At 36.2% G+C, this 16,800-nt stretch overlaps 1 protein-coding gene across 1 annotated transcript in view; it reads left to right on the forward strand.

Annotated features, from left to right (window-relative positions):
* Positions 1-14,999, forward strand: part of NEK7 (NIMA related kinase 7) — a 53,808-nt gene extending 38,809 nt beyond the window's left edge. The window contains exons 7-9 of the mRNA XM_009477668.2: positions 3,154-3,248; positions 7,824-7,937; positions 14,889-14,999. Coding sequence (XP_009475943.1) covers positions 3,154-3,248; positions 7,824-7,937; positions 14,889-14,999 — 320 coding nt within the window. The remainder of the gene's footprint in view (positions 1-3,153; positions 3,249-7,823; positions 7,938-14,888) is intronic.
* Positions 15,000-16,800: the final 1,801 nt, after the last annotated feature.

Genomic DNA, 16,800 nt, shown 5'->3' on the forward strand with positions numbered 1-16,800 from the left:
ATTTTCTTCTTAACACATTAAGGTGCCTGTGCTTTTATGTATTATCCCACCTCTGTTTCTTCAGATGAGTAAAGAAAGTTGCATGCCTTTATAGTATTTTGATGCTGCATTTGACTTAACGGGGGAAAAAAAAAAAAAAATTGATCCAGGAAGGAAACATAACGTATAATCACATCTGGTAGTTGCTTGCCAGCAGTACAGCTATGTACTAAGATTGCTCACCATTTTAAAGAATCTTTGCAATGCCTTCAGTAGTTCCTGAATGTCAGAATAATGAATCTTTTGTGTCATGTTCTGTTAAAAACAGTTTACAAGTAGTAATGATGTCTAGTTCTTCAGGTTGTTTTTGTGATTCAGTGACTAATATAACTGTAATTTCAATTCCTTTCACTTGTTGGTCATCGGGGGCTTCAGGTTGTATTGCAGTTAAGGTGTTACACTAGGCTAAATGCTGTAAAATGATAGCATTTGTTCTTCTTTTTCACTATCATCAATCTTCCACAGTCATGTCAGACCCTAATGTATCAGCAGGCTTCCCAGAGCTACTGGTTAAAATTACCTTTGCTTTTGGTAAACTATGAACCTTCAAACCTCTGTGTTTTCAGCTGCCCCCTGTGGATTCTGTGAAGCCTCTTTCTGGCACATTACTCACTGCCAACTACTTGCGTGATGTCTCAGAGCAGCAAAGGCACTGCTGCTGTAACCAGCTAACCACCAGATTACTATTAAATTTACTTTTTGTTGTTAGAGGAATTCTGCCAACAAAGCATCAGAATATACTAAACCAGTGCATTAATTAGTGGTGCAAAATACAGCTGAAAGTTTTCAGAGGTGTCCAAGCTCACAAGTCCTTGGAGTAAAAAAAAAAAAGAAAAAGAAAAAAAAATTAAAAAAAGAAAAAAGAAAAAAATTAAGGGGGAAGTACAACAGTAAGGATAATAAAAATATGAAAGCTGTGTCATGCCAAATGTTGTTTAATTACAGTTTCCAATTTTAAGATAGCTGTCATTAAACACCTATTAAACTACTGCTGTTGATACATTAGAATAACAGAGTTGCTTCTGGATATTCTGGTGACCATTTGGTGCTACAGTCCACCCATCTGCGTGCCTGTTCTTTCACAGGTAAAAGACCATCCCTCTTGACCATTCCTCTGTTGTAGGTGAATACACACATCCCATGAGAATAAGTGGTCATCAGAGTACTCCATCATTTTGAGTTGCCTTTCCCCAGCCTTTCTCCTTTTAAGCTCTTGATCTTTCGCAGTCTCAGTTCAGAGCTTCAGTGATTCCTCAGGCCAGCGCTACGGGAGCCTCCAGGGAGAGGGGCTGCGGCACCCTCTGCTTTCCTGGGGCTGGAAGTCTCCCTTGAAATATTTAGGGGCCAAATCCATTGTAGGATGCAATATGGGACCTCTGTCCTTGTACATCTGTTAGAGGAGCATGTTCTCAGTTTAAATTGGTTTTCAGTATTGTTTGCGAAGAAGGAGATCCGTTGAAATCATGGGTTATCAGCAGCAGTGGCCTGACCTGGGTTAAGGTGGTACTGGGTTTCCTAATCCAAGCTGGGCCTTTCGAGTAGGAAAGTACTTCCCTCCTGTGCCCATCCTCCCTAAGAAAGTATGATACAGGTTGAGATATCAGCCTTTCTAAAAGACAGGGCACACTGGCAAAGCAAAACCCTTAACTGTAGGAAACGAGTAGAGTAAAATTATTAGTCTGATCAACTAAAACTATTAACCTGATTGTTTAGATTTGAGACCACTTGTCTATTCACTATATCTCTGTTTCCAGTATTCATACAGAGATGAATTCTGAATAGATGAGGCTAATTCAGAAGCGCAGAAGTGATGCAAGATCTGTGTTAAATAAAATTATGTGAGGTTCATACTCTAATTTTTGTAGTTTGCAGTGAGAGTGCTGATTTTAATCTCTGGCTGTGTTGCAAGATGTTTCATTTTAAAATAAGGTCAATTTGTATTGAATTGACAGAATTCAGTTGGTTTTCATCATCTGGATTCAGTACCTAAGAAAATATTCCACACAAAATTGAAGTAAAAATCTACATAGATCTGTGACTCATTTTGCTGTTAGGCAGTCATTTTGGGGGGGATATAGGGAGAAAGTTCAGAGACAATGCATCAAAGTTGCCAGTACCATTATTTTTTGTAACTTCTTCTTTTTGTTGATCTGTCACATATGAACCCATCACTCAGAAACTTACTTTTTTAATGGCTTCTTTTACAGAACTGAAACATCTCTCAGAATTTTTCTCTTCCAAGTAACTTGCCACAGATGAGTAGAGTCTGATTAAAATCGAGGGGAGAGATGTCCTGGAGTATCCAATGTAAATTTGCTCTGGGACAGTCGTAGTAAATGCTGCTTTTCAAGAGCAGATGTCTCCAGAGCCCGCAGCTCTGAGGCAGGATTAAGCCGGGACAGCCACAGATTTGGGAGCTGAAAAGCCCTCGCAGAGTCTGGTCCTGCAGCAGATGGCCGAGTCGCTCACAGGAACCTTGGCTTCTGCTGGGCTCGCGGGTTTTCCTGCCTTCCTCTCTGGGAAGCTGAAGATCCTGGATTTCAGGCTCAATTTTAGTTTCAGATTTTCAAACTAAATCGTGTTTATTAGTTGCAAAAGCAGCTTTTTCAGATTTGTATATTCTCAAAAGAACGGACAACTCATTTAAAAAAAAAAAAAACAACCAAACAAAAAACCAAAACCAAACAAAAAAACCCAAGCCATGGAAGAGAATTTCTAGCTGTTGTTATTTCCAGTCACAGTGATAAGTTTGGAAAGGGAGGGGGGGGGGGGTGTGTGCGGCACGCACGGGTAGTATGTTCCCTTGGTTCTCTTCAGAAAAAAATAATTACTTTTGAGCTGCTTTAAAAGCAAAAATTGGAAGTATTCTACAACTGAATAATTCTGGCAATTAGATATCAGTAGTGAAAATAAAGCTGCATTGGATGAAATAGATATCTAATTCATGTGTATTTTTATCAAACTGAAGAGTCGTAAGTATGAATTGAAATTATATGTGTAGCAAAATGAGAACTATAGAAGATGGAAAAATGTTTTTCAGCCAGGAAAACTGTACTTCTACTACTATATAACAACAGAAATTTTTATTCAAAAATACTTGTGTATTTATTGCAGTTGGTACACCTTATTATATGTCTCCAGAGAGAATACACGAAAATGGTTACAACTTCAAATCTGACATCTGGTCTCTAGGCTGTCTGCTGTATGAGGTAATATTGATATATACAGTGAACGTAACACTGTTGTGCTCTCCATCACCCTCCCCCTTCCCCTGCCCCCCAAATATATTAAGTACTGTTTCAGGATCTATTTGTATATTTTTGTTATATTATATTCTATGTCTGTCTTGAATATTAGCAATGAGAATACATAACTTCAGCATATGAAATGCTTTTATTTTTGTGTTAGTCAAGACTTGCTTTTTACTGGGCTTGCTACAAAGATTTTATGGCAATTTGTTGAAGATTGGGCATAACTGAAGGATTAATAAATGAATAATGGCAAGCACATGTAAAATCGTTGTAGGTGTTTTAACGGCCTATGCTGATTATATGATTTTGGTAATAAATGCATTGAGAAATAGTGGGACTGACGAGTATGCAACTAATGCTTTCAAAAACTGCAATATAGTTATTTTAATACAAGTTTAATTTCTTTAAAAGTATTTAAAACCTAAGTAAAACAATAAAAAAGGGTTACTCTGTACTTACTACTACTAGGTTGGATGAACTTCCAAGATAATGACTTCTTCTGCACAGACATATGTAACTTTTCTACTCTTTCTTCTCCTCCAGTTGGTTAAACTATAATTATTGGTTAATTTCTGTATTAATATGGTTCAGATTGGAAGGTGACACATAATTTTAAATTATGTTATTTTGTGAGAAAACAAAGATACAGGGCAAATTGAAATTGAGGTGAATGAAGGTCTGAAGAACAGGTAGGCTTCTAAGGCAACTACATCTTCAAAGTTCTTTGCATATCATTTGTTGATCAAAAGAGTAAACACTTGTGTTGAAGGATGCTGGAAAAAAAATTCTTTCCATCAGCAATGGCAGTGAAGTCTTTCTAGTCATGTTCCAGGTAAAAACTAATATACTGAACTCACTTTTCATTTACCTGCAAGCCACCTGCCTCAGTGAGTCAGCAGAACTCATTTAACTCATACTCAACAGGATTGGCACCTCCTGTTATTTTAGGATTTTGTAGGAAACATTGCCAGCCTGTTAAAGTTGTATGTTACTACTAGGTGAATTGTCTCCAATAATATTAGTTTACGTTCTATCACTAAACATGTTCCTTTGAATATTAAAAGGGTGAGTAGCTGTATTGCAATTCTGCAGAGTTTACAGATCTATGTATAGCTGTTGCTTCTAAATCTTTGGGACAATTCACAGGAATGAAGTCCAATACCGGATAGCAAGTATTTAGAAGTTTAAATCCTGAACTGAAACTTAATCCCATGTTGGGATTCCTTAGTATTCCATCAGTTTTAATGCTCTACTTTACCCACTTGTGCAAGCAGAAGCCTAAAGATTGCATAAATGTAGATGAGGATTTTTCGGTATTACTACTTCTTTTCCCCTCATTGGTTTTCTCGAGGATTTCTTTAAATCTGGAAACAAACAAATGAAGCCCTTGAATAACTAATTATATATAAACTAAACATGTTTAAGGTTATTTTTTCTTCTGTGTTACATGAAATAAAATTGCTGGATAGAAATCAATAGCACTTTTCTAAGGATTTTTTTTTTTGAGCTTGCTGCTTTCATGCTGGTACAGTATATTAAACACCTATGTGAATATTAAATTCGTCTTTGATCTGGAAAATAATTTCAAAATAGCTAAATACCTTAATTCCATTGATTAATTGAGCATCTTTAAATACCGTTCTCTTTTTATTTATTTTAGAAGTTTTTCCGGGATGGTTTTTAAGTTGATATGGTGGTGTGTTCGGTTTTTTCTCTCATTGTAAAAATAAAGCAATTATTAGGATACTTACAGTTGCTATATATTATATTATATAGCTGTAGTATATGGCAGTGTCTTCAACTATAGCTTTTAATTTTTTGAGTTGCATTTATCCCATTTAGTTAATTCTACAACATACCAGATGTTTGTGGTGGGGTGTTTTTTGGTGTGGGATTTTAGGGGTTTTTTTGATCATTGAGATGTAATTTTGAAATTTTAGGTATAGTAAGCTCAAAATGTATGCTTTGCATTTTTCTTTCTTTCTCTCTCTCTCTCTCTCTCTTTTTTAATATTTGAAAGTGGTTACTTCAGGTTCTTGAAGACATGCATGGACTAATGTGTGGGATTTTTATTATCCGTGCAGCTTTGTGCTGGGTATTGTTTTGTGATACGTCTATTGCCTGCATTTTAGCGTGTTTTATTATATTGATTTCATGTTGATATGTGTTCATATGTGCTCTGGATTCTCTCCAGCTTAATTGGAGAAAAGCTGTGGCGTGTTTATCACTTCTCAATAAATGCTTAATTGTTGCTAAACTCTTTTCAGTTGTTTTAAGTTCAGACTAATTTGCTATAATGTATGTTGTTTTTAAAAATTATTATTTCTGGCCTATGTTACAGTCCATTATTCAAAGCTAACTATGTGGCCAGTAAGATTTTTAAAAGTATATTTTAAAGTCTGATTTTTTTTTTTTTAGAGCCTCAGGTATTTCTGAAACCTCAAAAACACTACCACTAGAGTTTTAATTGATATGCAACAAAGTAGACTTTACTAATTAAAATCAAGATGCTGTGCTTTTGCTACATGGACCTTTACACGGAAAAGTAGGTTTTACACATTTCCTTTTATTGTTCAGCGTAGCAATTGCATCCTTACAGGGTTGTAGGTTGGTGGCTTACAGTTCAAAAAAAAAAAAAAAAAAAAGAAAAAAAAGAGAGAGAGCGAGCTGCCACCAGCCCCGAAGACAGACAGTGGGCTTTCGTCCCTCAGACACCCCCGGAATACTAATCAGGAAAGTCAGACCCTGGAGGTCAGGGAGCAAGTCAATCATTCTAGCGATCGTCTCAGTGTGGAGGATCAAATTAGCCTGAAAAATTCAGCTGCTGGGAGGAGAGGGCGAGCAGCTGTCAGGGGCAGCAGCGAGATGCACTAATGAACCAGATGAATAGTGCAAAAGCTTGAAAATAAAAACAGGACAGTTGACATTTTTCATCTGTCAAAGCAGGAGATGCATGAAAATATAGTATTCCTGTTTTAACTCCTTAGGGGACATTCAGAATTTTTTTAACACTCTGCAGCATTCAAACAAAAGTACTTTTTAATGAACACCTAGAGTACGAAAATGAGTATCTGTGCATTTATTTAGAATTTCTGCATGTGTACAGATCCTGCAGTTGATTTTTCTTTTTTTTTTCTTTCTTTCATTTCTTTTTCGGTCTTCAGCTTGCGTTTTTAACATTCTTTTTAAGGTAAGAGACAATGTCATGTAAATCAAAAAATTAACATTATTTTGGTAATACAGAATTTTTGGGAGTAGTGTAGGATGGAACTGTAGTATGGTATTTGTTTTAGGAGCTTTAAAATCATTCTTACTTGAAGGTAATATGAAAAAGTACTGAACTGTTTAAGAGCATTTTTATCAGATATAAAGTAAATTTTGGTAATTTGCTTCATACATTTTCCCTTGGTGATATTGGTGCTTAGACATGAAAGAGTTAAACTACTATCTGGAAGACCACAAGACAGATGAGAGCCATTTTCAGCTTGTCCTGTCCCTGCTGAAGCTCACTGAGTAGCACAGCATGGACTAGCGTGTTTCACACACACTCTGCCTGTCTGGGGAATGCACACATTGTCCTTCCAAAATCAAACTTATTAGCACATGTAGAAAAGGGTGACTGACTTTGGGGCAGCACTGCACTCAAAGCAGCATTCGTGCTGCTGCGGTTCAAAGACTTAGAAGGCTTTGAACAGAATGGAGCGATTTTAAATGAATTTTCAAATTTGTAATCCTGCTAAGCATAGCATTTGTTTCCACCTTAAATGTCAAGTTGTAACATTGTCTGGAAATAAAGCATAGGTTTACTAATGATGGTCTTAAGCCGATCATTTATTTAAGTGCTCTCCAACAGATACTCTTGTATTAGAAATGTAAATTATAGTCATGGGTGCCAGTTCTGCACTTCTGATGATGTTTTGGGATTTTTTTTTTAAAGTATTTTTGAGTAACATACTGAATTACGAAGTTTTTGGGTTTGGGTTTTTTTGGAAGTATAGATATTACCTTTAGTTTTCTTGCTTAAAAAAAAAAAAAAAGCTTTATCGAAGTCTAGTAATAGCTATGGAAGGTTACAAAATCTACTGCTGTTATCCAGCATTTTCACTATACAGTACTGCTTTAGATCAGATAGTGTTTTCAAATAAATTATGCTTTTTTCCAAAAGGTCTTAAAAGGAAAATGACATTGTGGGTTTTTGGGGTTTTTTGCCTCCCTCGTGGTACAAGGACCCTCCATGCTCACAGCAGTATCGGAAACTACTCAATTTCTCTTCACACTCTACAGTAATGGTTTTATTAATGTACAGTTCAAATATTGCAATATAAGGATTGTGACAGGTATGACTGTGTGACATAGAATAAGTACACACAGTGGTTACAGTAATAGTTTTGGAACTTCTGTTTTTAGCACTGTGACACTTCTAAGCAGGGAATCAAAAGTTGATAAAAATCACTTTTGATTTGTTAGTATTCCAGATTTTATGACAAAACAGGTTTACTTAAAAACACAAAACTGTACATTTTCTTTAAACAGATGGCTGCGCTGCAGAGTCCCTTTTATGGTGATAAAATGAACTTGTACTCCCTGTGCAAGAAGATAGAACAGTGTGACTACCCACCTCTCCCTTCAGATCACTATTCAGAGGAAGTAAGAAATTTTCCTTTTCATGGGCTAGATCCTTGGTTTATGTAAGCTGGCACACTTCTGGGGAAGTAGATGAACTTGTGTGATTTATGTTATTTGCAGATTATGCCCATAAGTGTTTGCTTGTTGAACTTGCTTAAATGTTCCTGTCAAAACAAGTCAATGATATGATTCTCAATTTCGGGGGATTCATGATGGAAACCTCATACTTTAGCTTCTTAGTTTCATTGAACTTCCTTGCAAGTATGACAAAATGCTTTCCCAGAATGCACAATGATATGTTCTACATGCCAGAATGGGACTGAGTCTTACATCTATTGTATGCTTTTCAAAAAGCACAACTATACAAGCTTATGTTGCACAGTAAATTAGTGCGCTAGCCTTGTTTCTCTAGGTGCTTGGATTAAAATAGATGTAATGTAACTCACTAGTAAAAATGAATTGTTTAGTTCCCATTTGTCTACATTATAAAACTGCAATGTGCCTTTCGATACAATTGAACGGCAGTTCTTTTGCAAGAGAGAGTGGTTCTTGACAACAGTAGTAGTAAATTTCAGAGAAATATAGGCATACAAAATATAATTGAATTTGAACAATATACTCATGCATATCACAGCAGCGTTTGTTTTAAGCTGATAGATAGCAGTTCTTTACTGTCATTAATGTATGTATGGGGGTACTTGCTTTTTTAAGCTCTAAAATGAAAAGAAACTAAACAAAATAAATATTTTTCTTAATGCGAGTAGCAGAATGAAAAAATATAAATGTTTGTTTGTTAATGTTCCGAGATGCCAGTTTTGAAATACTTTCCCACTTTGAAAAGAACAGGGCAAACTGATAGAAGCTGTAAACCAAACAACACGTATTAGTAACCAATTCTAATTTAATTCAGCCTACATGAATTAAAGATTACTTTGAAAACGCAAATAAACACGAGCACTGAAATACTTTTAATAAACATAAAGAATTGTGCAATTTCACTTAGAGTAGGGGTTGTAATTCTGAACCTTAAATTTTTTTACATTCAAAGACAGTGATTGGACTATTAATAAAAGATTACTGCCCAGTATTTTGTTTTGTTTTGTATTTATAGTGACAGTTTTTCCACTTTTATGAAGAAACCTGCACTTAAAAAGATAATTCAGTGAAGTTACAAAGGATGAAATAATGATCTGTTGTGTAATTTATGCATTCTACCTCTTTGTGGGTTTTCCAATTAGTCATTTTACCTGGGCCATTTTTAATTATTATTTATTGTGGACTATAAATATGGCAGTTCATATAACCAACTTCAGAACTGGAGGCCTGGAAATACAGTAGGGTGTGAACAATAATACTAAATGATAGCAAGAATGTCAGGGGCCGTTCTTTGTTGTGTCATTCATGCTGTCTTCCTTTTTCCATGAAGCGCATGAATATTTCACATATCTGCATCCTCATCCTCTATTCTTCTTGACTAATTTTCAGACTGTCTGAATTTGCATTTCACATGGTAGCTGATTAGGAGATGCCGAGTGCAGCAGCGAAGCCTCAGCAGGCGGTTTCCATGGTGACCTTCAGCAGGATTTTAATGATGATACCACTAGTGGTTCGTTGAAGTTGGCCTGCCTGCAGGGCTACTTCACTGCAGCTAAGTGTGAAGTTGGATATGCGGATTCCCAGCCAAGGGGCAAATATCAAAGTCTGGCCCAGACAGAAGGTCTTGTCTTAGAGTTTGGATGGGGAAAGAGATTCCACCTTTTACTTACATCTGTATAGTTTCTAGTGTTGCAAGCAGATGCAGAGCACAACATGTTATGTGTTCTTTATTTCAAAGCAGACACGTACTTCTGCACCTTGGATAAACCAGTTATTTGCAAAATACACATAAGTTATTTTAAAACATAATGAGAGAATCAGAGCTATGATAGGTATGAAGATAGGTATGAAAATAGTTACTTAAAAGAAGTGATCAACTATGGAGACGATAATGGGAACATTTTTTTGTGTTCTGATATGAAGACCTGTGTCTTTGCTAAGGTACGTGGAAAAATAGATATGTTTACTGCACCAAAATATACCTTTTTTTTTTTTTCCTTGGATGAAAAAACCTGTGCTGGCATGAACTGTAAAAAAGCAGAGACAAACAAGCATGTGATGTTAGGATACTGTCCTAAATGTTTCACCTGTACTGGAAATTTAGATTTCAAACCTTTAACCAGGTTGGAAGCACACTCGGTGAGCAGTAAAGATCAGGGATCACCGAACAGTAAAACCCATTTCATATTTTATAACAACGAATTTTCTGCAAGAAAAATTTCACTGAGTGTTGTTCTCTGCATCCTCTGATATAGGAGTGTGAATACTTTCATTACAAGATAAAAGACAAGTGCTTTTTAGAGATACTTTTTGTAAATAATTTTAATGAGTTTTAAGATGTGACAGTTTTTCTAAATTTTGAACTCTCTATAAGACTAACCTTTTAGTAATGCATCACATCAGTGTCATCAGAGAATAGTGCGACAGAAAGATGCACCTTAAGATAGATGGACAGATGGATAATTTTTTTTTTAAACCTTTGATTAGAAATCCTAGTAGTCTAAGATGTATTTTCACAAATGTTGCTTCAGCAGTAGAGTCATAAGCCAAGATTTTCAAATGTTTAACAACTTTGGATATTTCAATTTTTGAATATTCCTAAAGAATGGCTGGCATCCAGGGCGAGTACTTGGCATTTACTGAAAGCTGTCCTGCTTTAGGGAATTCAAAGCTGGGGCTCCCTTGCCACCCCCAGTCAATACTCTTAAAATCCTGTCAGCCAATATTAGTATCATGTTGTTTTCATGATAGATGAAATTTTTCAATCTCCCCTTTGATTGAGGTGCACTTCTGAAGTCCGTAGTCTACCTCCTACCCAGATGCGAAGGCTGAATTAGCCAGCAGGTCTAGAATGGCAGTGTTAGTTGGCAGCAGAAGGGCTAGGGCTTGAGAACACTGAGAAAGGACTTCCAAGGTCTCCTATTCAGAGTAAGAAGAGTTTGGCAGGTTTTTTTCGATCCAGAATTTCCTATATGAAAATTTCTCATTTTCAACTGGCTAACAATGCAAAGTACTTGCCTGTCATAGTTCTGTCTTCCCCCACCTCCCCCCACCCCGGCTTGAGTGATAATTATTTATTTCATAGCTGAAAAACCTGCTAAAGTTGAAGAAAGCATGTCCCAGTGCTCCGATGTCAGGCTAAGCTCCAGGCTAAAGACAGTCGCTGTGCTAAGTGCACAGAGGAGGTTAAGAACAGTAAGCAGCTGTGGAAGTTTGCAGCTTGGGGATGCAACAGGAGGTCCCTCCAGCTCAGTCATAAGTCTGCCCTGCCTGTTGGCCAGTCTGTGCCAAATAATAAAAAATTACTCTATCTCTAATGATAGGCTGACTTTAGAATCCCAGTACCTCTTCCCATGGTACTGTTGGGCTCTTTGGCTACATCGGAAATTTTATTAATACTAGAGGGGTTGACAAATGGATTTCAGGTATATTGAAACGGGTGTTCCTGTAGGAGTTAAAGGAATAGTGCTATAACCAAGTATTAACATCCAGCGTGGTCCCAGTTTCGGTCCTGAAAGGCTGCCTTCCTGTGTAACGGTTTTCATCCTGTGCAGCAAAAATAATTCACCTTCTCCCAAAGGTTTGCTGTTCAATAACCAGGCTCAAAGAGCTCAAGGATTTTGAAATTACTCAGGAATCTATACTGTTATTGTGCAGTGTCCCAAGCATAGTCAGCTCAGCATTCCTGCCTTACAGCTGAGATTCTGGACTGGGGAGGGGGAAGGAGGTTTTGCAGTAATAGCAGTGACCAACATTTAAATGGTAAGACTCATAGCCAAAAAGAGATCTATGACTTTGTGGTTTATTTTATTACAGTAATAGTGAAGGTTTGTCACTAATTGAGGTCACCTCTTGCACTATGTTGGGAAGAGAATTTCTGAGTAAACTGATTCAGTGACTGTCCCTTACTATGAACATATCCTTGTGGATCCTTTCTTGCATCCTAACAATAGTAGCTATGTATGCATTTTGGTTAGAGTAAAAAAATAAGCTGCAAAAAGCCACCAGTCAAGACACCATGTGGGTGAATGGATTTTGGAAGTGTACTTACAGTACCTAAAGCCTTACATGTACTTTTGAGTAACAATGCCATTTGCTACAGTGTCTTTCTAAGCAATGAATCTTCTTGGCCATTTTTTTTGAAGCTTTGATTTGTAATATACTGTGACAAATAACAAAGTAACTCTGAAGGAAGGCTTCCTGTTTAATGACTTAATGAACAGTTTGAGTCTGAAATTGATTTTTAGATGATAAAGTTCAATTTAGAAAACAAAATCAGAACTACCCACAGGCCAGGATTAGAAAGACATGAAGTAGCCTACTGGAGGTAAACAAGGCTTCCCATGCTTTTCACAGGTAAATTTCTTGAAGGTCTACTTCTGCTGTTTTACGCATGCTAATTGATATACAGCTGGTAAGAAGAGGAGAAAGAATACTCTGTTTCCCCTATCTGATGATAGCTTTATAGGTTTCAATCCTTCATGGTCTTTTACTAAGACTTTATTTACTGTATGCAGTTCTAGCGAACAGATGGAAGTCTTCACAGAGAAAGATAAATGTATATGTACAAGATTTGATGTTGTATTCTCCAGATAAATTACACTTCTATTCTCTTTCCAAAATGTTTACTTATTTGAGTCTAATTTCAGGCTTGGGGTTTTTGGATGTTCGTCAGTCTTTCCTGTTTTCCATGCAGGCTTTCTGAGGTGTTGCATAGCAAGCTGCTCATCTCTGCTAATACATTGTGCCTGTTGCTTACACTGTGTCCCACCTGCTTCTTCTACAGGAGATTGTTTTGCTTTGCATATTTGTATTACATGTTGGCAATTATTATTTCCTGCAGTAGTTCATGATTTCCAGTATTCCGTTCTCCAAATGATTTGGAGTTATTACAGGCTAATAGTTTTTCCTGTCAGTGGTATTGTATTTTATTTATTGGCTGCCAGAAGCAATATGATGGCTTTTATAACTCCATTAGCTGAAATATACTTAGCATATTTAAGATTCAAATAGCAAGTCGGTTCCAGATTATTTTGATTTAATGTTTCTTTTCAGTCCAGCAATATGACCACTGTTTTCAGAATTAATGATCTCATTTTTAAATATTAATCTCTTCTTTCTAAAGAAGGGGGATGTCTAGTGACATAGTTTTTGTATTCTTAAATATGAAAAGCCTGTACATTGTATACGATACACAATGTTTCTGCGAGGGCTAATGGGCAAAGTTTTAAATAGTGATATGCAATGTTTCTTACTTCTGGAGTCCCTATCCTGTGCATTTAAATTAATCTTCTGAAAAGTAAAGGAATATAATTCTAACTTAAAATCCTTCTTGGACTTTTTATAAAAAGCAGGAAGGAAACTCTCTCATGGGAGGTTTGAATATGCAATCTGTGTTACTTTTGAATAATCATGGTGATGAGGTCACTCTGTGTAGGTTGCAATAATTACAGATTTTTTCAATAGTCATACCTAATAGTACTGGGAGGGAGACTGAACCAAACTTGACATAATGCCATAGAAGGGTGGATCACAACGTATTGGCTTTTTTGTTTGTTGTTTGGGTGCCGTTCCTCTGCCCCCTAATGCTATAAGAGATCCTGAAGGATTTGGCAAAGCTACTAAAAAGCGTAAAGGAAGAGCTTTTGGGTTGGTTAAGTTGCTCTTGCAAAGGATTGTAAACATTTAATAACTTGTCATGAAGCAGGTGTATTCACATTACAAAACGCTTAGGAGATGCACACAATTTAAAATAGATGCCCCATCAGAAGGTGTTCCAGACTATGTTAAGTTCTAATGTCACCTGAGGCATATCAAGGGAGGAAGATAAACCTGCAACTGTTCTGCCAATTTGTGGAAGCAATGAGAAGTGTCTGAGTGGTGAGGAAGCTCTTTGGGGTTGCTTCTGCTGAATATGTGCACTACAGAAGGCCCGATTGGGGTTGGGCTAGATGACCTCTAAAGGTCCCTTCCAACCCAAAGCATTCTATGATTCTATGATTAAATTGTGGTGTTTGTGGAAACATGGAGTTTTCTAGTTAGTGACTTGTTTATTCTGAGATAGAGGCTTCTTTGAACATGTTTGTTAATTATGTGCTTCTTTCTATAAAGAAAAAAATCAGTGATGTAATCCTAAGAATAGATGCTGGGAGATAGACCAAAGGTTATTTATTCCAGTATTGTGTCTCCAGCATTGGGCAAGTGGAGTAACAGGGCCAGCATAACATGATACTTCCCCAAAATACTTTCCCAGCTTCCAGTTTTAAGTTCAGAGACTTCCTCAGTCAAAGGTGGTGTCTTTATATTAAGTAGCCCACAGTGGGTTTAATTTATTCAGTTGCTTTCTGAATGCATGTGTATTGGTAGCCTCTAGCAGGAAGAGGTTCTGCAGGTTAACTGTGTGTTATAAGGAGTATCACTGCCTTTTGTTTGTTGGAACCTGTCACGCAGCAATGCCATTCATTGCCAGCTAACCCTTGTATTGGGAGAGAATGAGCAAGCAGTCCCAACTTCTCCGTGCGAGTTTCGGTCTTCTGCAGTTTGCAGGCACAAAAGCACAGGAATTTTCATTTAAGTGATGTATAATGGGACTAAATGCATGTCTAAAGTTGTATGTTAAAAGGATTAGAACTTAAATCTGCTCATCATTTTTCCTGGACAACAGTACAAAATGTAAAAATCGCGGGAGTATGTTGCATACGTGCTTGCATAAAACTGTGTGCAGTGTGTTGAGAGGGAGGGTTGAGCGTGTGTGTGTTTATGCAGAATTGCTATCTTTGACTGTTTTTTGCCACTCTTATTAATTCGAATTTGATAATGCACAAATACTAATTGACAGGATTGTTGGCTTTCTTACATGTTATTTTCCTTTCCTAGCTGCGACAATTAGTTAATATGTGCATCAACCCGGATCCAGAGAAGCGACCAGACATAACCTATGTCTATGATGTAGCGAAACGTATGCATGCACACACTGCGACCAGCTAAACAGACATCAGATCATGAAGAAAAAAGCAGAAATAAATGAGTATTTTAAGTAAAACATCCCCACCTCTTCGTGTGTTACTGCAGTGTAATTATTTGAAGCTTACTGTTGTGCTTTGAATTGTAAACCAATTTATATACAAGCTTTGTTGTTTTCTGTTTATTTCTATTTTTTGTATTTTTTACTAAGTTGCAGTTTTACAACAGATTTAAATATGTAAAGCATAACTTTAAAAGATACCAAGAACCACTGTTTTCCATGTTAAGTGGGTTCAAGTATATTTTCTTTAACAACAAAATTGTATTCAGTTGGGCCTCAGTTCTAAAACACAGTTGCACTTTTGCACATGATACAGATATTAGGCTTATTATCCAGAAGCAAAATGTCTGAATCTCTCAGCTTTTTAGTAATTTCTGGAAAGTACGAATCGGCACAATCAACTTTATTTTAATCTTTGTTCTGAGAGGGACATAATTATTGTAGAAGGTTATTGTATTATATTGAATTGTAGTTTGCAGTTCTCGGTGTAAGAGTAGACAGATGATAGGATTAGTTCTCTGCTTGCCAAATGTGATGGGAAAATAGTTTCAGGAAAAATTGTCACACTGAAATTTTTGTAACATCCCTTTTTGTTTTGTTATTCTGTCATAATGCACATAAAACAGTTGTTGGAGGTTTTCTGGGAAAATTTAAGGTGTTGATTCTGCAATCCGATCGTTTTCAATAGACTTGTGCAGCACTGCCCTGGGGCAATAGGAGTCTGCATAGTAAAGTCTTAAAACCATGCAGATGCTTCTTGTAGCAAATGGGTCCTTTTGAGGTTAGCGTTTATGAGAGGTCTGATTAAAATATGTGATCTTTAAGTTACAACTTCCCACCTGTTTATGTATATGTCACTGTCTGTAGATTTTTGTGTTTAAAATAATTTGAATGACCTTGCAGTATATTTAAATTCTAAAATGTTTTTTTTAAATACAGAAACCTTTTGCAAAAGATATAATAGTGTAGTATAACACAAATTGTATTCTTCATGAATATCTAGTTTTCTATACTGTATCCTGAGAATTAGTTTTATATTTAGCAAAAGTAAATTTTAGCTTTTATGTTTAAGAGAAAAGTTGCCACTCTTTCATTTGGGAAATAAATATATATGCAAAATGTCTTACAAATAGTTTATTAGTTGTAAAGAAAATTCAGAATATTTTTGTTATACCTTAGTACCTTTTTGGGTATGCTTAAATAATATTTTTATTGTTAAAGAAAGAAGGTGTCTTGTTTTAAATGTGGTATAAATGGAGAATGGACTGAAATTCTTGAGTTTCAAAACTGAACTTTTTATACAGAACTGTCAAAACATAATTATTACCAGTGATATTGCTAAGAAGCTGTTACAGTCAGTTAAGTCTTTTTTCTTATATGGGTAAAAAGAAGTTAGTTCAAACAAAAGCAGCAGTATGTACATACACATAGAGGTTCTAGATGCAGTCAGTTCCCCACATGCTCAGATTTTTTTTTGTTTGTTTCTCTGTGCAGCTTTAATTTTTGATTTGATACGATGCTCAAAGAATAAAAATCCAACTGTGGGGTTTGTGGATGAAAAGTTCAAGCTAGGCTAGGGGTATTTTTTCTGGTTTTGTATTTTTTAAAACTACAAATACTATGGAAATTGTGTTTGGCAAAATACAGTTTTTAAATAGTGTGTGCCAGATCATCAGCTTATCTTAATACACGTGGGTTTGGTTTTTTAATTTTTGTTTCCAGGTTTTGTAGGATGAATCCTTAGTTTTCCATCTAGCTTCTGTG

This window comes from Pelecanus crispus, chromosome 5 (assembly GCF_030463565.1).
Source record: "Pelecanus crispus isolate bPelCri1 chromosome 5, bPelCri1.pri, whole genome shotgun sequence".
In the NCBI taxonomy this organism is placed as follows: Eukaryota; Metazoa; Chordata; class Aves; order Pelecaniformes; family Pelecanidae; genus Pelecanus; species Pelecanus crispus.